Source organism: Carcharodon carcharias, chromosome 12 (genome assembly GCF_017639515.1).
Source record: "Carcharodon carcharias isolate sCarCar2 chromosome 12, sCarCar2.pri, whole genome shotgun sequence".
Classification (NCBI taxonomy): Eukaryota; Metazoa; Chordata; class Chondrichthyes; order Lamniformes; family Lamnidae; genus Carcharodon; species Carcharodon carcharias.
The window spans coordinates 144,667,406-144,695,030 of record NC_054478.1 but is presented as its reverse complement, the minus strand read 5'-3'; the positions used below and the strand labels follow the sequence as shown (position 1 = coordinate 144,695,030).

The following is a 27,625-nucleotide window of genomic DNA, read 5'->3' as shown; positions in this document are numbered from 1 at the left end:
AAGGCTTCAGTACAGTTGCTGGAATATTGTCAAGACCCATAGCCTTTGCAGTGCCCAGTGCCTTCAGCCTTGACAAAAGATTGTTAAAACTTTTTCCTGATGCTGAACTCACACTCCTAGCCCTGACCTCTGTCACCTCCTGAGTAGCCTGGAGGGTGTCCTGCTCCCACTGTGGATGCAGGATGTATTTCATTTCCAAATCTTGCAACAGGATCTCCAGTGCATTGTCAGGAAACCTTGGTGCTCACTCTCTCCCAAGCTCAGCCAGTGTTCAAACTATCAGAGCACAGATTGAGTTTTCAAATGATTCTCATCACTACTTGCAGCCACAATACAGCTCCCCTTTAAGAGGTACAGTCTGCATTTAAGTAGAACTGGCCACTCGGGATATCGGCTCCCCTTGTGATGCATGCAGCCAATGAACAGTGTGGCAAGCACTGGCTGCAGCAAGCAGTCAGAAATAAGTTTTCTGGGATTAGTTGAAACTCTATTTTTAAAAAAGGGTTGTCATACTTGTAAAATTAGCATCTATAGGAAATGTGTAAACAGTGCAATACCTTTGCTCCAGGAATCTCAACTACTTTATCCTGCTTGCAATAATTGGAGTCAAAAGAAAAAGGGGTCATTAAATTGTGCGTAAACAGTAAAAAAATGCAAAACTATTTATTTTACAAACTGTAATACTACAAACACCAATATTAAGTCTTTATATGATTCGTAAGGAATTTTTTTAAATATAAAGTACATACAGAAGGAAAATTTTTGGGAAGTAAAACGCAGCACTACATCATCACTAAAAGCTGGGAGATAATTGAAACCCAGAAGTCAAAATCACATTAGTTTAACTTTAGAAATAATAACCCAACAAATTTTTATTGGAGAGCAATCCATCAAAATAACTCCCCAAGTTAAAAATCCCGAAAAAAGCAACAACCCCCATCGCCTAATCTTAAGGAAAATACTTAAAAATGTTCTTCATTGCACATTGTGGGTGCGAATACTCCCATGCCATATGCTTTTAGCAACTAACTTGACAAAGGAGGTGTACAGACCAGCTTATCTATCAAGCCCGTCCCATCCCACATGATGAAACATGGACAAATCATTCAGCCCTTCCCACCCTGTGTCCCTTTCTGCAGCCAAACAATCACCTGGAACAGGTAGCCAAAAAGAAAAAAAAAATGCCAATCTCAGAAAAAGTAACTCTGGGATTTTCCTCCATGACTGTCACAGGCAAACAAGCAAGCTGCAGGAGTCTACAATAGTTGGTACCACTGTTGTTGTCAATATTGTCATATTTTATAACTCAAGGTGTATTTTGCTTGCATGAACATATTCAGCTCTATTCTGAATGGTATACAATACACATCCTTTGTTGTGCTTTAGAAGTCAAATCCACCAGTTTCCTCATGCATCAAAGCACTGCTTGGGTGTGATGGGCCAAATGGCTTCTCTAAATTACTATTTTTATGACTCAATATAGCTGCAACAACAAGGCATCTCTCTGCTTCTTCATCGAACAGAGGCCCAAACAATCCCCATCCACCACTACTCTCCTCCGTCTGGCTGAACTTGTTGTCACACTGAACAATTCCTCCTCAAACTCCTCTCTCTTCCTCCAAATAAAAGGTGTGGCTATGGGTACCTGCATGGGCCCCAGTTATGCCTGTCTCTTTATGAGGTATGTGGAACATTCCTTGTTCCAGTCCTACTCTGGCCCCCTCCCACAACAATTTCTCCAGTACATCGATATTTGCTTCGGTGCTGCTTCATGCTCTCGTCTGGACCTGGAAAAGTTTATTAATTTTGCTCCCAATTTCCACCCCTCCATCATTTTCACATGGTCCATCTCTGACACTTCCCTTCCCTTCCTTGACCTCTCTGTCTCAATTTCTGGTGATAGACTGTCCACCAATATTCATCACAAGCCTACTGACTCCCACAGCTACCTCGACTACAGCTCCTCACACCCCGCTTCCTGTAAGGACTCCATCCTATTCCCAGTTCCTTCGCCTCCATCGCATCTGGTCTGATGATGCCACTTTCCAAAACAGTTCCTCTGACATGTCCTTCTTCTTCCTTAACCGAGGTTTTCAACCCATGGTGGTTAACAGAGCCCTCAAACGTGTCCGGCCCATCTCCAGCGCATCCGCCCTCACACCTTCCTCTCCCTCCCAGAACCATGATAGGGTCCCCCTTGTCCTCACTTATCACCCCACCAGCCTCTGCATTCAAAGGATCATCCTCCACCATTTCCGCCAACTCCAGCATGATGCCACCACCAAACACATCTTCCCTTCACCCCCACCCGGTGGCATTCTGTAAGGATCATTCCCTCTGGGACACCCTGGTCGACTCCTCCATCACCCCCTACACCTCAACCCCCTCCCATGGCACCTTCCCATGCAACTGCAGAAGGTGCAACATCTGCCCCTTTACTTCCCCTCTCCTCACTGTCCAAGGGCCCAAACACTCCTTTCAAGTGAAGCAGCTTTTCACTTTCACTTCCCTCAATTTAGTCTATTCATTCGTTACTCCCAATGCGGTTTCCTCTACATTGGAGAGACCAAACGCAGACTGGGTGACCGCTTTGCAGAACAGCTTCGGTTTGTCCACAAGCATTACCCAGACCTCCCCGTCACTTGCCATTTCAACACTCCACCCTGCTCTCATGCTCACATGTCCGTCCTTGGCCTGCTGCATTGTTCCAGTGAAGCTCAACGCAAACTGGAGGAACAGCACCTCATCTTCCGACTGGGCACTTTACAGCCTTCCGGAATGAATGTTGAGTTCAACAATTTTAGATCATGAACTCTCTCCTTCATCCCCATCCCCTTTCCGATCCCCCTTTTTTCTCCAATAATTTATATAGATTTTTCTTTTCCCACCTATTTCCATTTTTTCCATCCATTGTTTTATCTCTACCTTTTAGCCTATTTCGATCCCTTCCCTTCACCCCACCCCCACTAGGGCTATCTGTACCTTGCTTGTCCTGCTTTCTACCCTTAATTAGCACATTCCTTAGATAATATCACCACCTTCAACACCTCTTTGTCTTTTGTCTATGACATCTTTTGGCTATCTCCACCAATCACTGATCCTCTATCCAACTCTACCCGTGTTTCCCCCCCTCCACTTAAACCAGCTTATATCTCACCTCTTTTTTATTTTTACTTAGTTCTGTTGAAGAGTCATACGGACTCAAAACATTAACTGTGTTCCTCTCCGCAGATGCTGCCAGACCTGCTGAGTTTTTCCAGGTATTTTTATTTTTGTTATGGCATTTCTAAAAGTTACTTGCTTCCTTTCAGTTATCAGCAATGATTAAATGGACAGTTCTAACACCTCTGTTTGAGAAGGTTGTGGGCGGGGACATAATCTCAGCTGACACACCAAGGCAGTACTGATGGATGGCGCCCTGCTACAGGCATCATCTTTCAGGTGAGACTTTAAACCGAGACCTCACCTGCCCTCTCAGGTGGGAATAAAAGGTTCCATGACACTATTTGAAGTAGGATTTTCCAAGTATCCTGGACATACTCTGTGGGTGCGTTCACTTCAGTACTTGTGCAGAGAACCACATCTTCCCTTCTCTCATCCCAACAGTGAAATTTGACACTCCATCCACACTTCAACAAAACTGGCCTTTAGTAGAATAGATTGCCTCCAATATGCCAGCTCAGCCTTCAGCCAGCTTAGGAAAAGAGTACTTAAGGACTAAGTTCTCAAGCCCAACACTAAATTATGGTTTACTGGGCAGTAGTGATTCCTGCACTCTGAGATGCTTTGGAGACTTGGACAACCTACAACAGGCACCTCAAAGCCCTGGGGAAGTACTAACAGCACTGCTTTCGCAAGATTCTTTCAGTCCAGAGGCAAGAAAAATGGTCCAACAGCAATGTTTTCTCCCAAGCCAACATGCCCAGAACCAAAGCTCTAATCACCCAAAACCAGCTCCACTGGGTAGGGCAGATTGCTCGTATAGCTAACATCAGGGTTCCAAAGCAACTGCTCCACTCCAAACTCAGTCATGGTAGGAGGCTCCCAGGAGGACAGCATAAATAGTTTGGGGATGTCCGCAAAACATCCCTGAATAGGTCAAATATCCCTGCTGAGCTATTCCATCATTAGAGTCCGTGACCGAACAAAATGGAGAGGCTTAATTGGGGAAGGCACCGAACACATTAAGCAACTTCGTCAGCAACACGCAGGTGTGAAGTTGAGGCGTTGGAGAGAGCACACAAACCTCCAAACAACCCATCTACCTGACCTTTCAGGCACACCTGCCCCACAAGTGGCAGGGTGTACATACAGATCGCACATTGGACTTATCAGCCATTTCAGAACACATCGAACCAGAATTGAAACAAGTCATCCTCGATCCTTAGGGACTGCCTAAGGGGGAGGAGATAACTATAACAAACGTCAAGTTTATTCCGCAAAGATTGAGCCATTCTGCTCAGATTTTCAAAGGAAGCTTAAAATGGTCCCAATTTTTTCATAAATGTATTCATGATGACAAAATTCATGACATATAAGCTGTCTGGAGTCTTTTTTGCTCCAAAAATTTCCACTAATTTCATTGACATCAAGTGTCTAGGGTAAGCCAAGTGTAATTCTGTGCTCATCTAATGCCCAAGAAAGTACACTTCCAAAAAGGATTTCTGGATAGGGATCTGAACCCCTGCCTAATCATGGCTAACCAAGGCCTGCTAAGGGCCCTTATTCCAAATGGGTGAGATCAACAATTCAGCACCAATCAAGGGCCATGCTGATCAGCTGATTGTAAGAGCTATCAGAACAAACTGTCTGATCTTCCTAACACATGCTGTTGGGCTGTCTTTCCAATTGTGGCTTTTCACCCTTCAGAGCTTCTATTTATACCCTCTTCCCGAGATGCTGCTCTTTTCCCTGAAGATTTATAAAGGTCTTACACACCTTGGTGGCTAAAAGCAAAAAAAAAAGTTACGTTCTGCTTTCTGCTCAATTGACATTTGTACTTTAAACCCATTATAACGGAGCTTCGACAGTTTCCAATAACGTTCCAAAGCACACAATGATTTCCCAAGAGTACATGACACAACATTTGTATTCGTATACAAAATGAAATTTTTTTAAAAAAATCATACGGCCCAATCCATCCCAGTAAGGGTGCGACTTTACGTGCTATTCACCCACCCATTACTAACTACTGCCTGACTGATGCAAAATACTAGAAGGAAAAAACCTGCAGTAAATTCAGGGGAAACTCTAGGAAATTGCTCTGACTCCCAATGGGAAATGAAGCAAGGTCCAGGCGACCATAATTGCCCCCAGACACATCAAAATCATAAGCTGATGAGTAACTTACCTCCTGTAACCAAATATGTCCTCAAGAATTGCATTCTCCAGCCTGTAATTCTCAACTGAGACTTTTTGCGGATATAATTAAGTCAGATGCTGAATAAATTGGACAGGACCCCCCAAATGCCAGTTATATTTGCTTTGGTGTTGTAGCAAAACACATGTAGTTTTGCTGCACTTTTGCTCTTGGAATTTGGAATACATTGGTGCCATTTCCATTCCAAAACAACCATCTAAACAGGGTATTTGAAGAACAAGTCCACATAAAAATGGCAACAAAAATCTACCTTTTTATTGCTAAACATAACGCACATGTATGGACATGTTTTCATTTTTCAAATATTGGTTAATCATTTTTTGACTGCTTTAACTCCCTAACTTGGAGACACCATAATATTTGCTTATAGGTAGTGTTCAGTCTGAGTGTTACAATTAGCTTATAAAGTGTATATTTCTCTACAGTAAATAGTTTGCAGGTGCACAACAAATCTTCTCCTGAGTTAGTCACACATTGTATACATACTTCTTGGTCTATATCAATTTTGCTGTCTTTCTTCATCACCTCTGGAGGCAGTTTGTGTGGTTTTTCCTCAGGTGCAACTTTAAGCTGTAGAAATAAAAAGCAGCATTAAAACAGACAGAAAGCTACCACATAGACTGCAGTGATTCAAGAAGGCACAACTTTTGCAAGGATAATAAGTGCTGGCCTTGCAAGCAATGCTCACACTCCAAGAATGAATTTTAAAAAAGAATAAAACATTTCTAATAAAAACAACTATCAATTGTATTACATAAATGATTAAATCTCAAATTGTGCACAGTGTTCAGTCACAAACTAGCTTCTCATGAGCAAAGTCCTTGGTTAAGTTTTATCCCACCCAAAGGGTGCATATATCTATTTTCACAAATACCGTACCTCACATTTGTCAATAATGAAATTAATTGGCCCATATTGAACTTCAATTGCCACTGATCAGTCCAGCGAATCATCTCTCTCTTTGCAAAATCCCGGCAGCAGCCTCTGACTACACAGTCCACTCCAACTTGGTATCAACCAAGAAATTAACTATATTTCATTTGAAGGGAATCTAGGATATCCTACATAAAGTTTTTTTCCCCAAGGTAACTTTTCTTATCTGGCACCAACATTTCACTTTCTTCCCTTTACCTAGCTACTAATCCATATCCATCCATTTTCCTTGATACTCATTGGCCATAGCTTCTAGAGTGCAGCACTCTACTTCAAAAGGAGAAAAACTATGTCAAACAGTTTATCAAAGGCCATTTGAAGTCGAGGTGAACTATATCACATGACTTAGTCATTGATTTGGGATGTCATTTCCTCCAAAATGCATACCAATTGGGGAGGCAAGATCCAATCCTTATAAACCCACATTGGCAGTCACTTGATAGTTGGCTGTTAATCTCATTTGCAAATTTATACATTTTTTTAATTCTTTCATGGCATGTGGGCATCACTAATAAGGTCAGCATTTGTTACCCATCCCTAATTGCCCTGAACAGAGTTACTTGCTAGGCCATTTCAGAGAGCAGCTAAGAATTAACCACATTACTGTGGGACTGGAGTCACATGTACGCCAGATTGGGTAAAGGTGGCAGATTTCCTTCCCTAAAGGACATTAGTGAGCCAAATGGGTTTTTACAACAATCAATGTTAGTAATAGTAACCATGAAACTGCGACTCGCTTTCAATTCCAGATTTGTTAGTTAATTAAATTTAAATCTCACCAGCTGCCATAATGCCCCACAGCATTAGCCTGAGCCTTTGGATTACTGATCCAGTGACATTACCACTACACCACCATTTTCACCGTAATATAGAGCGGTAATTTAAAGAAAAAACATAATATTATATTTACAATAAAATGGTTACATCTGTTTGGCAACTTTACTGCCTACAGTTTCTAGGTTAAACAGAACATTTTAAACGTGGCATTTAACTCTGGGAATAAAAGTATGAATTGCAAGATTATATACAAAACCAACACGCATCAGAAATGGGCTTCAGCAGAACTTTTTTTTATATTTTCATTCATGGCATGTGGGTGTTGCTGGAAAGGGCAGCATTTATTGCCCATCCTTAATGAATTGGCATAACTGGGATTTAATTGGTTTGCAGAATGTGAAATATCACATGGGTTTGTTTTGTACTTTGCCGCACACATTCTCTTAACATCTGCAAAATATTTGCTAAATTTAATTGCCATATTTTGTACTGTAAACATGCTACCATATTTCACTAAAACAAAATCATGTAATTTATAATTACCCTTCTATCTGCCTTGTCCTGTTCTTTGGCTTTTTCCCTTTCCGCTTCTTGATCTCTGCCTTGGTCTTTCGAATGCTCACGCTCCTTGTCTCTTTGCCTTTTTTCTCTCACTTTGTCTTTGTTTCTTTCCCTTTCTTTGCTTCGCTCTTTGTCCTTTTCTCCATCTCCCCTAATCCTGCCCTTTTCCACTTTTTCTCCTTCTCGATTCTTGTCCTTTTCCACTTTTTCTCCATCCCCTCGATTCTTGTGGTTTTCCTGATCTCTTTCTTTTGTTCTTGCTCGGTCCTTCTCATGTTCCTTTCCCTTTTCTCGTCTATCACCATCTTTGTGTCGGTCTCTTTCTCTGTCCATTGCTTTCCCTTGTTCCTTTGACTGTTCCTTTTCTTTCCGGTCTCCGCTGGTGTGCTTAATTCCATTCTCATTCCTTTCCTTAAAAGAAAAATTGGAAAAGTATGCTTCATAACACAAAGATGATTGAAATATAATACATAGAAACCCAAAGAGATTAGAAGATGGAGATTGTTTGGCACCTGCACTAGCAGACGGACTCTTTTCTACTCAGCTTGCAACTATTGGAATCAACACGTAAAGTTGCTTCAATGAAATCTTTTAATTTTCAACCAGAATGCAGCATTCTACTGCAGGGCAAAAAGTTCCAGAACAAATCTCATACAGCAGGACACCTTATGTAAGTTGGCTGAGCGACACCTTACATAAGTTGGCTGAGCAACACCAAACATCAATGATTTAAATATTGACTCTCAAAGTTAGAAAAAACACAGCAGTGTTAAAGAAAAATAAACGCTCAGCCAGAAGACATAGTAAGGTAAATTTATCAACCACACAAAGGTGTGATTCAGTCTCCAGCCCATCTTCCCTTCGAAATGCCAGTAAATATTCTGGATAATAGGCATGTGAAGAAGTAGGAAGAAAAAAACAGACCAAGAAAAACACAGGTCATGGAGCAGCACATGATTTTCAGGAACACCCCTTAGCTCGATGACCTACATTGGCCCTCTCTTTCAGCAATGCCTCAAACGTAAACTTCGCATCTTTGTGTTCAAATCTCTCCATGGTCTTGCCTCTCCCTTTCTCTGTAACCTTCTCCAGCTCTGTGACCCTTGGGGAGTTCTGTGTTCCTCGCTTTCAGACCTGCTGTGTATCCCCAAATTCCTTCACCTCACCATTGATGACCATGCCTTTAGCTGTCTGCACCCCAAGCTCTTGAACTCCTGCCTTAAACTTCTTCATGGGTACAGAATGGAGCGAGGTGGTGGAAGAGCATGATAGAGGGTGACAAACATGCAACATCATGTGGAACATATGGAAATGCCAGATTTCTCCAGGTATGCCTCATTATCATTTTACTTCTGGGTCCCTCTTGCTGTTTGTGAGCAAATATAACGTGAACTCCCATGATACAATTACACCTCAACTTTTTAAAAATCCAGTTGCGAGCTGGAATGGAAGAAGAGATTTGAAGTTTGCTCCATTGGATTTGAAGGGCTACATTAACAGTTATTGAAGGCAGGAGAGCAAAGGATACACCCAGATTTAACGACTTGCCTTGGAGGTCCTGCTGGGTGTTGTGACAGCCAAAAGTTGGTTCTCTTTCCCAGTCGTGGGAAAGAAAAATTGCTGCCACCTCAAAGAAGGCAAAACAGGAGATGACACAGAAGTGAATACCATGAATGTTGCACCACACAACCAGAGACCACAAAAGAAAAGTTTTATGCACATGGATATTTTGGGGTATCTGTTCACATAGTTAATTTCTTACCAGAGAAAATTATGCAACTAGGGTCATTGCAAACTGTGGGACAGGATAAACAAGACTGTAGAAGGGCATTATTAGGTTGGCAGAGTAAGCAGATAGGTGGCAGATGTAATTTCATACAGAGAAATGTGGGGTTGTACATTTTGGAAAAGCACAATGAAAGGAACTGGGCCCTAAATAGCGTAATATTTATCAGAATGGAGGTGGAGAGAGATCTGACTCAGCCACTGGTGCAGGCAAGCCAGCAAGCATCAGTGCCAGTGCCAGTCCCCAGCCTAGATAAATGGGGAGAGTTAGTGGCAGGAAAGGCATCCAGCTGTAAAACTACCCACCGAGTCCAAAAATGATGACTGATATGAAGGAGTGATCCACCAACATTGTGGCAACCCCATGCAATATGAGAAAAGCCAAAAGAGAAAGAAAAGGAGGTAGAAAAAGACTGAAATGGAAATATTTAATATTTGATGGTCGAGATGCAAGTAGTGAAAGGCATAAAAAGGCTAATTAAGGCTGTGTTTAATATACAAGGAATTGATTAAAAAATTCTTATCAAGACTTGGTTAGCCCTTGACACCTGATAATAGGAATGATATTAAAGCCATGAAAAGCATGCAGCAGAGACTCACTTGAATGAAACTAGGAACAGAATATTATAATTATGAAGGAAGGCTTGAAAAATTTAGATATTATTCACTGAAACAGGAATCTAGTAAGTGTTTTTTAAATGACAAAAAATTTGGAGGGCATAGTGAGAGGGATCCTTCCACTGATTGGAGAATTGACAACAAAGGACGCAGGATGAAGATCTTAAGAATGAAAGAGAAAATTACAAGATTTTATTTTACCTCAGAGGGTTACGGCTTTGAGGGGGCCATTTAAAGTGGAAAGGAAACTAGATAGGTATTTGAAAAAGAATATAATAAGTACAGGGAATGGGCATAGAAAACAGGGTGACATTAGAGATTGCTTTAGTGGATGAGCTAAGGTCAGAATCTGGCCCAAATGGCCTCTCTGCTGTCATTTTTATTATGGCTTTTTGAATTCCAGTTTACATGCACTCTCAATGTGGGGAATCCCTTGTTTTACATGATTCCTGATAGAAAAATGGGCACGGGAAGCACTCCTTTCAGTTACTTATGCTAGTCTTTGGAAATCATGGTCAATATCTTCAAAAAAATGTCATATCAAAATCCTTAATCTGTTAAGCAGTATTGAGGACATATATGTTGATGCAGCACATAGGAATCAGTGAGTTTAGCAAAAGAATAAGCATAGCAATAAGGTAGACTGGAAATCGAGAGTGAGATTAAATAAATAAACAACATTATTTGCAGAGAACAACAACGACACAGAAGGTGAGCTAAAGCAAACATAGGAAATAAAGGTAAATTTAAGCATCAAGATGCAAAAACAAAAAAAAAGTAACATTTTGAGTGATACAGAATACTCGCACAAACGTGCACAATGCAGAATGCATACACAAATATGCACAAAAATACCTAGATACAAGAAAATATGGACTGTTTCACTGTTGTAGACTATTGAATTCAAAGTATCAATTTCAATTTTCACTCAAATAGATTGGATATGCAAATAGTAGCAACATTTCAGAAATTGGATAAATTATTAATTCCCAACTACGTAAAAAACATACAAATCTGTACGATGTCTGCAGGACATCTTGAAGCACTCCACACCCAACAAGCTTCTTTACCAATTCTAGTTACTTAGGTAGGCACAAGAAGAGACAAACATGAAAAGTGAAGTCATAAACATGTTTTTATTTGTGTAAATAGTAGAAAATCCCCTTGATGATTTACAATGTACAATAATATTAATATAAATTATGCTAGTTGCACAACACCCTTAACTCATTTTAATATTCGTCTTTTAAAAAATCAATACCGTAGACATAATGGAGTGACAGGGCTGCTTCCTTTTATTAATCGCTTTGGGCATATTGGTTTATCCTGACCACTTCAAAAATATGTTAAAGTTTGGTACCTTTTGCATTTCCTGAGTGACAAATTAAAGTCTGGGGTTACCTCCTGTTCTTTGTCCTTCTGCCTCTTGCGCTCATCATCTTTTTTTTCTCTGTTTTCTTTGCCCTGTGATTTGGAACTGGACAGTGCTTTTGCTTTAAGATCTATCTTTTCACCAGAAAGGACCCTCCTCACAGATTCATCACTGGAAAGCTGGAGGGCAGGAAACAAAATGGATTAATACTACTCTTAACTCTATACAAAGCTGAAGTGGTCATTGATTTTACTATGGATAATATTCTAAAAATTTACAATGGTTGGAAAGAAACACAATTCTTGGTGTTTATGTTTCATTTGAAGTATTTTGGGTTCAACTAGTTTTGCAAATCTGATCTCCCTCCCTGTGAAGGAAATGCCACATGCAAGGTCACACAGGCTTGAGTCCAATATAACTGGCATCCTGTAATTGTGTTATTTCACCAAAAATTCAAAAAAACAACTTGGAGCAGATACATCAAACGTGACACTAGTAATTCTTTAAGAAACCAGTAAGAGACTGTAGTAACCTCAAAGTATCATGTTACTACCACAATGGCTGCTGCCATGATATTCAAAATGCCAGAAATACTCAACAGGTCTGGCAGCATCCGTGGAAAGAGAAACATTTATGTTTCAAGCTGGTGACCTGATGAAAGGAATATCACCACACATGAACTCTGAAGGCTGGAACTATTTGTGAAACATCCAAGTTGAACGGAAGGTAAGGAAACATTCTCATCTAAATAAAAAGCTCTTGAACAAACATTGCCTCTAATGGCAAACACAATTGTTTGGCAAGTCATGAAATATGTCAATTATCCAAAAGGATTTATTAGAACCAAGCATACAGTAGTGAGGTGACTACAATTGGATCAGGATCTCCCTCCTCCACCAACCACTCCCCTCCCGCCACTAGTTTTCATTTCTTTCCTTCTCCAGCACACATACTGCCATCACCCCCAAAGCATCTGTTTCTCCCCTTTCCCTCTCAAAGCGGAATTTCTTTTTCCTACTCCCACAACAGGCTGAATTCATTCAGCCAATGTCATTTTCTCAACACACACCACCATCAACTGCATCCCTGACTATTTTAATTCTTATTGAAATACTACCGACTTCCATCTTCAGGAGAAAATCTTAACTGGAGATTATAATATTTAACTCCTTCAAAAAAAATAGTTCTGAAGGGCATAATGTAAAGGTTCTTGGTTTTAGTCTCATTTTAAAATAAAAAGGTCAACGTAGTTATTCTAACAATTCCAATATTTCTGAAGCTTCCCCCAACCCCAACATACACCCCAATTCTTAAAATGTTTTTATTCATTTATTTTTGTTCATTTATCACTAGCACTTTAAACTGTGATACAACTCTTATCTATCACTTATTTGGGAAAAATGCTATTCTAAAAGGGGTTAACAATATTTTTTGGGGGTGGCAGTCAGTGAGATGTCATTTTCTTGAAGCTAATAGTGGAATGGCGCAAATTGGATAGCAACTTCCAGGTATTTGAATTAAACCATGCCCCTTGCTTGAGGTTGCTGTACCATTTGTGCATAAATAACACAAAGCACCGCTTCCCTCATCATTATTTTGACTGCAAAATCCAAACTGTAGAACCCCAATGTCTTTCTATTACTCTACTGTTTTCCCCATTACTCACAGCTCAGTATTAACTATCTTTACTTTAGTGTTGTATTATTGAATGACAAGAATCATGAAAAATTAGCAGAAAACAGTCTTGGATTGTGTAAGTGTCTAAAAGACTTAATGTGCATAATTGTATCCCTGAGTGTAGTTTATATAATTGGACATTTTATATACATTTTGCTGTTGAAGTGCTCCTTCAAATCATGTCTTAATTAAACATTAATTGTCAGCAGTGGAGAAAACATAAGAATCGCTAGAGAGATACAGTAACACAGTGGTGCAGGAAGACTACAAGATAATACCTCTTACAGAGTACTTAAAATGGGTGCTAGATGCCCATTTTGGTTCTTTCACATACCCAGGGTTATCTCCCCCAGAAAGAATTTACCTTGTTAAGACAACATTTTGCAATTATTTGCAAGAGCTCATTAGTTTTCTCTGGTTCGTGACCAGCCACTACACGCGCAGGTTTCACAGACAAAGAATCACCAGACACCATCATCACTACATCAATAGCCTTCTGCAGGAATGCAATTTTAGCATCTTTATCCTGACAAGAAAACAAAGGAAGATAAATTAACTAGGCAAGCTAAAATCACAACTTTCAATTTATAATATCTACACCTAGCAAAGAACACATTTTTATTTATATAGAACCTTTTACAGCCTCTGTAGTGAATCTCTCATTAACAAATGTGGTAAGAATTTTCTCAGAGCAACTAAGTTAAATTACCAGTCTTTTTTTGATTGTGTTAGTTGAGGGATAAATGTTAGCCTGGACACAAGAAAAAAATCTCCTCCTCCTCCTCTTCAAATAGTGCATTGGATTTTGTTTCCCGCCCTCTCGAACAAGCAAATGGGGCCTCAATTCAACATCCTGTGCAAAAGGTGGTTCCCTCCAACTGAGTAGCACTCCTTCAGTACTGCACTGAAAGGTCAGGCTAAATTACATGCTCAAATGGAATAAGGCTTAAATGCACTACCTTCTGATTGACGCATTATATCACTATCACCAAGCCATGCTTACCTTCATATTCTTGAACACATATATTTTTTAAATTGAAAACTTAACTGAAGGGCCAAAGCCCAGATTTAAACAGAAAGAAAAGGCGAAGGAAATCAAAATTACACAATTTAAAGGGAAAAAATAGAAGATAGGAAAATATTGCAATGTCTTTGATTTCAAGACCGATAATGCTGAAGAATGGAAAAATACATAGGCTGTTATATCTGGAACTCTGAAGGAACAAAGGAGGCAAGATCAGAGGAGCATCATTCACAAAGTGCAAGACAGCTTGGATATGGTATTGGCCACTGTTATGACAAAGCAGAAATGAGAGACACTCACTTTTGGAGAAGGTTCTAGCTCGTTCAGTTCCCACAGGCAGAGAGGGAATGTGAGCCGCTTTGAGAAACCGACAAAAACAGCAATAGAAATTAATTTTACATTTTTTGAGTCAAATGTAAATCAAAATTGTTGCAAGAATCAAAATTTAAGCAATGAGCTTTTCCAGCATGGTCAGACCCACCTGTTCATCTACCATAATTTTGAAATAATGGCTAACTTACCGCTAAAGAAAGAACTCAAGCATAGGACAGTTGATCCTTCAAGCAATCAAATGTTAAAGGGTGATATAACCAATTTGTCTATTCAGTTCTGTCCTAGGTTTGAAATCATTGCACGGTTTCTGGGTAACAGCCTAGAATTCTCCTCTTAACCTTGTATTCATCAAAAACATACTGAAATGCTTAAGTATACAGAAAGAAACAGTTGTGAGCAAAGGGAAGAAGTGGGGTGGGGTGGCTCAAGTCAGCCACAGGCAACCTGTAAAGGGTAAAAAGGACTAACTACCTATTGGAACAGGAAGTAGCTTTTATGGGGACTGGTAAAGAGAGCACATTCTCCTTTGGAACCTAGTTTCAAATCCAAGTCAGACAAATACAAGGTATACATCTACCAGTTTTAAGAGTTCTAAGTTAAATGATTTTGAGCATTTCAAAATCTTAATCTAGTTTCAACCAGGATTGGAAGATCCATAAGAAATGGACAGCAGCATTGGGTCGGTAAAAAGGTCGCAGGCAGAGGCAACGTGCCCAGCATTATCGCTGAACAGAAGATCTAGGCCATTTGGAAAATTACCTCCAGTTCAATGCAAATTGATAGCTTCATTAAATTACTATAAATAGAGCTTTTGTGGGAAGAGAAGCATGGGTGCTCTTTACCCTGGAGGAGACAGACAGAACTTTATTCTGTGCTATCCTGGGCTTGGAAACAACTAAGGCTGACAATAGATACCCACTGTGGGAAAGTATTCCATCCCTCAGCACTGCCATAATCACCTTCATTACCCCAAATTCAAATTGCACCTCCCCGTTCCCAAATTTTATACTACTGAAACGCAACTTTCCCATGGTCATATCCATATCTATATGGCGAAAAGCCCTATTGTTAAACCTCTTGGGTCATATTATCCAGAGGCATCCAAATATTGGGTAGTGAAGATAAACTCCTAATCATGAAGGATGCTTACAGGAGTGGCGCTAACCAGACAGAAGAACTAGGATAAGTCAGATATTTGTAGCAGTGTGTTTATGCCAAATAGGGGATAAGATTGGGATCAACAATTTTCACAGATAGAAAAAATGAAATTCCATTTTATGAAATAGTATTTGGGGATTTTTTTTTCAATTGTTTTGGGGATTAATCCATTATTCTGTGAAAACTTTAAATGAGTTGCCTTTATATGTATTTTTATTCCTGACCATCTTTAAAGCTGAAAATGCAAAGCAAGATGCAAATATTGGGCAAAAGTATCAACTGTAGAACAGTATTAGAGAGGGATAATAGAATTTAGCTAAATTCAAGGGCAGTTCTGTGCTTTGGTTACACTACAGGTAGTCATTGATATTGGTAGCACTGAAGGTCTCTTCAGATTGTTGAAGTTAGCATTAAGCCTTTCATGGGTGATGTACAAGGAGTCCTGTCTACATGGGAACTGATATGGGTGAAGGAAGTCCCCAAGATATGATCCAAGGACCAGTAAAGTCCCTAAAAATGATCAGCTTGTCCCAAATTAATCCTGATGATAATCCTAACTATGTAACCAAAGGTGTCCAGAAGTTTTTCAATTCATTAGGTTGACTGGTGTTAACAACCAAACAGCTGGCCTAGCTCTTACAGCAGAATCTCAAATCTTTCAGTCTGGAAGATCTATTTCTACACAACTCAGATAGAAATAATCCTGGGCATTCTCACAAAGTAGAAGACATTTTGAGTCTGGACCTTGTTCCTGCTGAGGGCACCCACTGTGACTACTCAGTAGAGTGAACAATAGGTCTAGAATTTTACAGGGCCCCAGGAAGCATGCTGGGAGGCAGAGGAGGGCATAAAATCAGGTAGGATGATAAGGGGTGCCATGCCCATCACCTTCCCGCTGCATTTTACCAACTGAGGGGTAGATGGCAGATAGCCCGTCCATCCTTTGGCCAATTAAAGGCCACTTCAATGCAGTTGTATTGTTTGTTTACACTCTGGTTCATCATGGACCTGTTACTATTATATTCAGAATATCAGGACCAAGTAAATTGTCCTTTACAAAAAACCCATTTACTGTTACATGAGCAAGCATGCATTTGGATTCACATTTCCCTAACTCCATATTATTTGTAGGTGTGCATCCTTTGCCAGACACCAGATAACCTATGGACAGGAGTGGCCATTCAGCCCTGAATCTTTTTATCATTTTGAAGAGCTTATTTAGGTTTTCCATCAACTATTTCTCATCTCAAAAAAAACAAACCAAGTTAACGCTGCTGCTCCTCATAATTTAATCCTCTAAGCCCCAGTATCATTATTTTGAATTTGCACTGTACTCCTTCCAAGGAGTAAGATGCCCAAACTGAACACAGCACCCCGGATGAGATCTGATCAAGGGCTCTGTACTAAAACTAAAGCTGAACGAGATAAACGCCAAAATTCCATTAGCCTTTTTGATTGTTTTATGTACTAATGTCCTTTAGGGAATGATATCTGTCGCCCTTACCTGGTCTGGCCTACATGTGACTCCAAGCACAAGGCAATGTGGTTGACTCTTAGCTGCCCTCTGAAATAGCCTAGCAAGCCACTCGGTTATAACAAACTGCTACAAAGTCACAAAAAAGGAATGAAACCAGATGGACCACATGGCATCGACCTAGGCACCGGAAACAACAACGGCAATCTTAGCCCTGTCAACACTGCAAAGTCCTCCCTTACTAACATCTGGGGGCTGGTGCCAAAATTGGGAAGCTGTCTCATATACTAGTCAAACAGCAGCCTGACACAGTCATCCTCACGTAATCATACCTTACAGATAATGTCCCAGACACCACCATCACCATCCCTGGGCAAGGAAACCTCCTGCTGATTACCACCCTCCCTCAACTGATGAAGGAGCTCCTCCATTTTGAATACCAGTTAAAGGAAGCACTGACGGTGGCAAGGGCACAGAATGTGCTCTGGGTGGGGGACTTCAATGTCCATCACCAAGGGTGGCTCGGCAGCACCACTACTGACTGACCTGGCCAAGTCTTAAATGACATAGCTGCTAGACTTAGTCTGCAGCAGATGGTGAGGGAGCCAACAAGAGGGAAAAACATACTTGACCTCTTCCTCACCAACCTGACTGCCACAGATACATCTGTCCATGACAGTATCAGTAGGAGTGACCACCGCACAGTCCTTGTGGAGATGAAGTCCCGCCTTCACATTGAGGATACCCCCCATCATGTTTTGTGGTACTACCATCGTGCTAAACGGGATAGATTTCAAACAGATCTAACAACTCAAGACTGGGCATCCATGAGGTACTGTGGGCCATCAGCAGCAGCAGAATTGTACTCAAACACAATCTATAACCTCATGGCCCGGCATATCCCCCACTCTACCATTACCGTCAAGCCAGGGGATCAACCCTGGTTTAATGAAGAGTGCAGGAGGGCATGCCAGGAGCAGCACCAGGCATACCTAAAAATGGAGGTGTCAACCTGGTGAAGCTATAACACAGGACTACTTTCATGCCAAGCAGCATAAGCAGCAAGTGATAGACAGAACTAGGCAATCCCACAACCAATGGATCAGATCTAAGCTCTGCAATCCTGCCACATCCAGTTGTGAATGTGCTGGACAATTAAACAACTCAATGGAGGAGGAGGCTCCATAAATATCGCCATCCTTAATGAAGCACATCAGTGCAAAAGATAAGGCTGAAGCATTCACAACAATCTTCAGCCAGAAATGCCGAGCGGATGATCCATCTCAGCCTCCTCCAGAAGTCCCCAACATCACAGATGCCAGTCTTCAGCCAATTTGATTCACTCCACCTAATATCAAGGAATGGCTGAAGGCACTGGATACTGCAAAAGCTATGGGCCCTGACAACATTCTGGCAATAGTACTGAAGACTTGTGCGCCAGAACTTGCTGAGCCCCTAGCCAAGCTGTTCCAGTATAGCTACAACATTGGCATCTACTCGGCTATGTGGAAAATTGCCCAGGTATGTCCTGTACACAAAAAGCAGGACAAATCCAACCCGTCCAATTACCGCTCCATCCGTCTACTCTTGATCATTAGTAAAGTGATGAAAGGGGTCACCAGCAGTGCTATCAAGTGGCATTTGCTTAGCAATAACTGCTCACTAATGCCCAGTTTGGGTCCACCAGGGTCACTCAGCTTCTGACCTCATGATAGCCTTGGTTCAAATATGGGCGCAAGAGCTGAACTCCCGAGATGAGATGAGAGTGACTGCCCTTGACATCAAGGCAGCTTTTGACTAAGTGTAACATCAAGGAGCCCTAGCAAAATTGGAGCCAATGGGAATCAGGGGGAAAACTGGTTGGAGTCATACTTAGCACAAAGGAAGATGGTTGTGGTTGTTGAAGGTCAGTCATCTCAGCTCCAGGACATCATTGCAGGAGTTCCTCAGGGTAGTGTCCTCGGCCCGACCATCTTCAGCTGCTTCATCAATGACCTTCCTTCCATCATGAGGTCAGAAGTGGGGATGTTCGCTGATGATTGCACGTTCAGTACCATTCCCGATTCCTCAGATACTGAAGTAGTCCATGTCCAAATGCAGCAAGACCTGGACAATATCCAGGCTTGGGCTCACAAGTGGCAAGTAACATTCAAACCACACAAGTGTCAGGCAATACCACCTCCAACAAGAGAGAATCCAATCATTGCCCCTTGATGTTCAATGACATTACCATCACTGAATCCCCCCATATCAACATCCTGGGGGTTACCATTGACCAGAAACTGAACTGGACTAGCCATATGAATACTGCAACTACAACAGCAGGTTAGATGCTAGGAATCATGCGACAAGTAACTCACCTCCTGACTCCTCAAAGCCTGTACACCATCTACAAGGCACAAGTCAGGAATGTGATGCAATTCTCCCCACTTGCCTGGATGAATGCAGCTCCAACAACACTCAAGAAGCTTGACACCGTCCAGGACAAAGCAGCACACTTGATTGGCACCACATCCACAAACATTCACTCCCTCCACCACCAACACACAGTAGAAGCAGCACGTACCATCTACAAGGTGTACTGCAGGAATTCACCAAGACGACAGCACCTTCCAAACCCACAACCACTAGAAGGACAAGGGCAGCAGATAGATGGGAATACCACCAGCTGGAAGATCCCCCATTCAGGTCACTCATCATCCTGACTTGGAAATATATCACCAGTCCTTCATTGTCACTGGGTCAAAAATCATGGAACTCCCTTCCTAACAGCACTGTGGGTGTACCTGCACCACATGGACTGCAGCAGTTCAAGAAGCTCACCACCCCCTTCTCAAGGACAACTGGAGGGGCAATAAATGCTGGCCTAGCCAGCGAAGCCCACATCTGGTCAATGAATAAATTTAAAAAAATGTTGACTAGCTTTAATTGATATGTGTGCGTGGATTCCTATTTCCTTTTTCTCCTTTACAATTCCTAGCTTCTCATCATTTAGAAAATATTCTCATTTACCTTTCTTATTTCTAAAGTAGATGACCTCATACTTATCTTAGTTTTGCCATTCACTTAACATATGGGCCTTTGCAACTTCTTGCTCCCGTCTGAAATACTTATACCTCCTCCTAATTTAGTGTCATTTGCAAACTTGGGTATACAACTCTCTATTGCATCAGCCAAGTCATTAATAACTATGGTAAAAAGTTGAGGCCCGAAGTACAGATCCCTAGGGAATACTCCTTGTCATATCCTACCAATCTGAGTACATGCCCCTAATACACACACTCTGTCTCCCGCCTCCCAGCCAATTTCCAAACCAAGTTAAAGTGCTATCTCCAATTGTGCATGCTCTCATTTTTCTAATTTGTGTATAACCATAATCAGTGGGAGGATTCCCACTGGGAATGTGAGAATGGTGAATCAACCCTTACATCGATAACACTGTGCTAGAGCTCATCATTTTTTAATGATTTAACCAAAACAGCCTACTATATAAACAATGCAACGTGTGCAATTATTTTTCACTTACCTTGACATTATCAGATTTCATCTCAAACTCTGTATACAGTCCTTTCAGAAACCCAGTGGTCCTTATAACCTATAAATAGAAAAGAACAGTAACTCAAACACATAGTTATTCAACTATTACCAGTAACAATAGTTCAAGCCCCTCAAAAACCAGTCAGTTCCTTTGCTCTTCAAAACTGCTGTCGTCACTCCCTCTTCAACAAACCCACCTTCAACCCTACCATTCCCACCAAACATCCCCCATCAAAAATCCCCAAGGTCACTGAATGTGTTGTCACCTCGCAGTATCATGCTCCTCTGTCCCAAAAATCCATGTCCACATCCCTCCCAAAAGAACAGACTGAACCAAAGTCATGAATGACATGCTAAGTGGACAATCTTTATCCTTTCTTGACCTCCAAACATTGCGATCATGAGATTCTTCTCCAACACTCCTCCTCCAGTGTACAGCTTGGTGGGACTGCCCTTAATTAAATCAACATTCCACTCCTACTTATCCAAAGATAGACAGAGCATTTTCATTAGCGGCTTTATTTACCACTCTAATATCTCAAGTATCACCCAAAGATCTACCCGCATTCCTTCTTTTTTCCTCATGTATATGCTTCCCTATCATCAACTGACATAGGATCACAGCTGCTGCATACCAATGATTATTGTAATCCAGCTGTACTTCTCCACCGATTCTCGACTCAGCAACAGCCTCAAAACTGGCAGGCTGCTTGTCCACCATTCAGTCTTACACAAGATTCAGCATCTAGTTCAACACTCAAACCACAACCATCATCTCTGACCCATTATAAGTTACATTCCATCCAGCTTTTTCACCATTTACTTTCTAAAACTCTTCTCAAAACCCATTCTCTAGGGCCAATCTTTTGGTTATCCCTCTGGTTCCACACTTATTGTGCATACACCTAGCCCTGTAATATCTTGGGATTGTTTGATACTTATGTAGATATTTTAATACAAGTTATTGTTCTGTGTAAGTTGGGCAATAACTTTGTTCAGACTGTAACACTTATATAACAACTGTAGACACTTCAGTTAAAAGCAACATATCCACTTGTAATAATTTAAAAATGGCAAAAATAGTTATTAGTAAAATGCCATCAACTACAAAGAAATTTAAGGAAATAAAAAAGTATTGTAAGCTAAAGGAGAAATGTTGACAGATTTCTCAATGGTTTTGATAAGGGTTTTTAAAAGCGGTAATGAAAACTGTTCATAGAACCACCAAGAAAATAATATACACACAAGTGTGCAAATAATAATGTAAAAATAATGATTAAAAAGTATTTCTGGGAAAGGGCACACGGAACACAGCAGATAGACTGAAACACCTCGTCATCATTGCTAGTTTCCTTTTGTTATCAAGATGGCTGTTCATTGCGTGTATAGAGCCATCTGTTGTGCTTTCTAACGTGGCTGTGGAGCTTGACTGCAGATCTGCACAGCTTTCCACAGTGCGGGAAGGGAAGAATTGTCTGATTTTCTTGAGACTGCCCTGTCTTTCTAGCTTGCCTTTTATCCTTAGTTACCTGTATCCTTTGCTGTTTGAAGAAAGCAACACCACTAGTTGAGATCACTCCCCAGGTAGTTCTATCTTGTGCATTTTTCCCAGCCCATGGTGAACATGCAACATTTCCTGAGGATTGCCTTCAAGGAGTCCTTGAACCTTAATTTTGGCCTACCTCACAGGTGGTGGCCAAGTTTAACTTGTGAATACATGACCGCCTTAGGGGTTTTATCATCAAAAGTAGTGTTACAAGTAAGCCCAAGTCTTGAATACTGCTCCAGTACCTATAAGATTGTTCTAATGCTTCCCTTACACTTCTTGACAAGGTATAGTATGAAACCAAAACTCTGATATGCAACATTTCTCATCTTTGGCTTTCAAACTCTTCAGACTCATGTAACACTTTTGTGGTCTCTTCTCTAAACTGCTGTGGCAATGCTTCTCCTGACCTTCCTTGCTCCTACATACTTCACCCCATGTCTTAAAGACTCTAGCTCATTTGAGTGGTAAGAAAGAATAATATCTGGTACAAAAACCTGGTTTTCTCTTTTAGCCTCAGGGAGATGTGCGCATGCGCGAAAGAGCGCACTCTCGCTTTTGGGGAATCCGCTCCCTGTCCGCACAGGAAGCGCATAGCCATGGATTAGAGCAAGTCTCCGCTCTAAAGTCCATGAAAACTATATGGCAGAGAGAGATCTGTGGGCAAAATGGTGAGCACCATACTTTTGCCATTGACTAATTGGTTCTATTGCTGCTCGACGCTGTTACCTTGCTCAAGCAGTAAAGAATATGTTATATTCCAATGCCTTAGTAATAAAGGCTAGAAGTGAAAAAGTCTCACTGCAATTGTAGAGGCCTAGGTGAGACCATACCTGGAGGCGTGAAGAATCAAATGGTCTGTATCTACCCCTATTTATGTTCTGATTATTCAATAGTGAGCCTGGGAGCAGAGTGACAGCAAGCTATTGGCCTTGGGTGCATTATAATCAAATCCAACCCTTGTTGGACATTCGCGGGTGTACAATTGCTAGACAATAATCAGAAATAACAATTCTTCCTTCCCTAACCCAGAGGGAGAGCAAACTGTTGTCCCAGTTGATATCAACTTACTGCTTCAAGGATGAAAAATTTGGACTATTACAATTTTCAGGAAGAAATAAACCATTGGTCTATCTATCAATCAACATTGCACAAAATTACCTGCATATACCTTTAAATTTAAAGGCCCTTAATTCTACGTGCTGACAGGAAGGTGTGTAGCCTCTTTTAGAACCATGTGTTGCTCTCTTGCTTCACCACCTTCATTGCAAGTCTGTTGCACAGGTCTTTATACTGCAAATAAATTTGCCTGAAATTCAACATTTTCCTTTGTTTTCCTCAATTTGAAACTATAACCCATTGCTCTCAAATTTTTGCCAGGTAGAAAACATATCTAAATCCACATTCTCCAGATCCCTCAATTTTAAATGCTTCTATTACATTACTCACTTCTTTTCCAAAGAAGAGTACCAGGGTAGCCAATGTCCCTCAAGTGCTGTGTTGTGCCATTCATTCTATCACAGCATTAAACACTGGTTCACGATTCTAGATGCGAGCTTCTGAATTGGTGCAGCTGCCCAGCAGCAGCAAACGGAACCAAAACTGCTAAATCCACAAACAAATAATGGGCAAAGTGGAATAGAGATTTCACAGAAAGCGTCCATTAATTGTCTATCAAACAGCACAATGGGAACTGCACCATTACAAACCATTTTGCAGCTAAATGGTGTTTTCCATTCAAAATATTTACTGGTGCAAAGGAAAATGGGACCTATTTTTCATACTTTATTTAATTTGGATGTGCAACTTCCTCGTGTTGCTACGAGCACAGTTAAAAGCATACACATCTCTAGCTCTTCAGTTGTGGAGCTAATCATTCCTTACAGTACGCTCTCAAGCTGTATGGGGAAGAGATGAAAGAACAGATGTGCCCCTGAGGAAAGAATAGATGAATCATTTGAACAAAATGGACAAGATTTGCTTAATTCATGTTCAACCGTGCATAAATTGAAGGACTATGCAACAATAATAATCTAAATGGTGGCAGTGAATCGAAAAAACTGTTTACATGTCAAAGATATTCAGATGAGCTTGAAAAACATAAACTGACAATTAGTATGAGGGATTCAATAGACACTGGGGAGTAACTTGCAAAAATTTATGTTGTATCCATATTGAAAAGAAATGGCAGCCAGACGATAATATCACCAACTTTAACACCTATGTGTTCTTTTGTTCTATTGTTGGTGACATCTTTTGATGATCTGCTTCTATCACTGCTTGTTTGTCCCTACAACCACACCAACCCCCTCAACTTCTCTCTCTCTCTCTCTCTCCGCTCCCCACCCCCCCCCCCCCCCCCCCCACCCCCCACACACCTTAAACCAGCTTATATTTCAACTCTTTCTTGGACTCAAACTCAAGTTCTGTCGAAGGGTCATGAGGACTCGAAACGTCAACTCTTTTCTTCTCCACCAATGCTGCCAGACCTGCTGAGTTTTTCCAGGTAATTCTGTTTTTGTTCTGGATAACAACAGGTTCATTACTATAACTTTTGTGTAATATAATGGAGTCAATTATAAGTAAATTTGATTATCCATGTTTTTGCAGAGGGGAAAATCCTGCCTTGTTGACCCCCTCAATGACTTTGAGGAACCGACAACCCAAATGGAGTGTGGAGAACTCTATAGGATGGGTTCTTCCAAAGGGTATTTGACAGAATTCCTTATGAAGGACAATTAACAAAGCTCAAAGCTAAGAGTGTCCACAGTAAATCTTGAGGACGGACAACACAAAATTGGCTGAAGAGGCCAAGTTAGCGGAGTTACATTGGGGGTGGGAGGAGATGGTACTGAGTGGGATGCCTGCAGGCTTAGTGTTGGGACCACTACTCTTTCTAACTTACATTATTGATGTGCACTCAGAAACTCAATCAAATCAGTCAAACTTGAAGATGATACTAAACAGGGGAGGGGGGGTAAACGGCCGGGGGTTGGGGGGGGGGGGGGGTAGTGGGATTGAACGATGCAACTCAAAAATTACAGAAGTTGTACAAAATACAAAGGGTAAAAAGAGAAGTGTAAGGTAGTGCACATAAAAAGAAAAATGACACAAATTATCTATGATTTATGTTGAAATTGCCAAGTTGAACCTTCATAAACCCAAACTCAACATGCTGAACTAATACAAGCAGTAATAAAAGTTAAAAGAATGCTGAAATATGTCAGAGGAGGTAGTGATCAAATTGTACAATGCTCTAGTCAGGCTGCACCTTAAGTTCTGTGCTCAGTACTGGTTGCAGAAGAACAATGAAAAGATCCAAGCACTGAAGGCAGTACAGAGAACAACCCAAGACTGATTGCTAGCATAAAAGATTCAAGCTAAGAGAGAACAGACAAGAAATTAAGGCTCTCAGCTTGGAAGAGACATCTGAAAGGGATCTTAAAGGTATACAAAATAGATAAGGGTGTAGAAAAGCTAGATCCGGAATTCTACTTTAAATTAAGATAAGGATTCAAACTAGTAAAAAATAAATTTAGGACTGATATATCAGGAAATTCTCTATAGAGCGATCAAAACAGGGCATCAACTTTCAGATAAAATAGCAGGGAAAAAAACCTTGAAATCATTGAAGAAACATCTCATTGCTACAATGTAAAAGAGAATGAACTAAAGTAGGTTAAATGGCTTTCCTCACCCATTACCATCTTGAAATTGCTCAATGCAAAATACAATATATATTATGTAATATTTTAATTACAATTAATCTATCTTCACTTCCTTTGTTTCACCATTGGTGACCATGCCTTCAGCTATCTAGGCCCCAGGCTCAACAATTCCATCACTTAACCTCTCTACCTTTTTTCATCCTTTAATAGCCTTGTTAAAACCTACCTCTTCTACCAAGTTTTTAGAGATCGCTCTTAGCGTCAGTTTATTTTTGCCCGGTCTCAATTTTGTCTGATTATGCTTCTGTTAAGCACCTTGGAATGTTTTCCTACATTAAAGATGCTATGTAAGTGCAAGTTGTTATTGCATTAGAAGCATATTAATAAAATAATGTAACATCAGAATCGGACAGAAAGGATTGATTCTTGTTCCACTAGCTTGAAAACTGGACCATCTGTAGCAGTTCTATTCTTATCTACCCAGTTATAGCCAGAAAATCACTTGCAATGTATTCTCTTCCTGCTCTCACCTCTGAGGGGCCGAGTGGCCTACTCCTGCTCCTAATTCGTATGTTTGTATGACTGTTCTCTAAACTCTAGAATTCCCTTCCTAAACTATTAGTCAATGTATAATTAAAGCTTGCTGTTGAAAACCACTCAGGGCTGAAGAATGTGGAGGTTATTCCTGCAGAACTGACAATTCTTTGTTGGAATCGTAACCACGGGAAATCCACTAAAATTGGCATCCCTGGGTGGGCCTGAGTTTTAAAAATAACAGGTATTTGATTCTGACTTGAGAATTTCAAGAAATATTTGGTTTGACCGAGTTATAAACAATAGCTAACCCTTAAGTAAACATAAATCAGAAGGAGATATTTGGTTGTGATCGATTTATAGACAGTAACCAACCCTAAAAGCTAAAGAAGTACGAATGACATGTGCACCGCACACAGATGTGGAAAAATGGTTAGGGTTGTACATCCCCATGACTGAGCAAACAGAAAACATAGAACAGCGAGGGGATTTGGTTAAAACACTAACCAAAGAGAACCATCTCAAAAAGAAAAATTGTGGTTATGGTCTGGCTAGGACAGCAAATAATAAATATAAAGACACAATCAAAAACAGACAGCAATCACCGCCAGAACCTGGAAAATTCCATTATAGCAAAATAACCAAATAGATAGCAATTGCATCAAAACTTTAAAACATTCCAATCGATCAAAAAGCCAAAACAAAGCCTGACCTTGGTCACGTCAGTAGATTATCTTCAAGCCAAAGGTGCAAAGAAATACAGAAAAGAGCAGCATGCAATGCAGAGCAAAAAGATGAGTTTAAATAAAATTGCAACAAAAGGTAGAGGAGTTAACCAGTGTCTTAAGTGGTGTCCTCAAACAACAACAGGGGAAACAACATAGTGATGGAGACACAGCGAGCATTGATGATGTCAAAAAAAACATGGAGGAGCTAGAGGTGAGTTGAAGCAAAAGAAATGTATACAACTAACTTCATTTATCCACAAAACAGCAAGAGCAGTAATTCTTCATGGGAAGGGGTAAACCTTAGACAACTAGCAGAGGCTGTTAACAAGCATAAGCATGGTCAAGCCAGGGAGCAGGTGGACCAGAATCCAGAACCACAATTTCTTCAAGCTCCCCAAATGGCGATGAAGCTGGATGAGTATTAGAAAAAGATGTGGCAGGCATTGATACAGCATTCTTCAACATTACCTGTGTGGGTGTTTGCTGATCTTCCCTCTGTGGTTTTGTCTTTGATGCTGGA

The 27,625-nt window shown here is 40.7% G+C and overlaps 1 protein-coding gene across 4 annotated transcripts in view; it reads right to left on the bottom strand.

The window, feature by feature from the left end:
* traf3ip1 (TNF receptor-associated factor 3 interacting protein 1) overlaps positions 1-27,625 on the bottom strand; it is a 125,270-nt gene that overhangs the window by 85,912 nt on the left and 11,733 nt on the right. For 2 of the 4 annotated variants that reach the window (XM_041201050.1, XM_041201051.1), the window contains exons 2-6: positions 20,619-20,687; positions 13,468-13,629; positions 11,456-11,605; positions 7,634-8,062; positions 5,867-5,950 (exon numbers count right to left, since the gene is read on the bottom strand). In XM_041201050.1, the coding sequence (XP_041056984.1) occupies positions 5,867-5,950; positions 7,634-8,062; positions 11,456-11,605; positions 13,468-13,629; positions 20,619-20,687 (894 nt within the window). Of the gene's footprint in view, positions 1-5,866; positions 5,951-7,633; positions 8,063-11,455; positions 11,606-13,467; positions 13,630-20,618; positions 20,688-23,624; positions 23,781-27,625 lie in introns of all 4 variants that reach the window. The other 2 variants (XM_041201053.1, XM_041201052.1) reach the window with 2 other exon arrangements.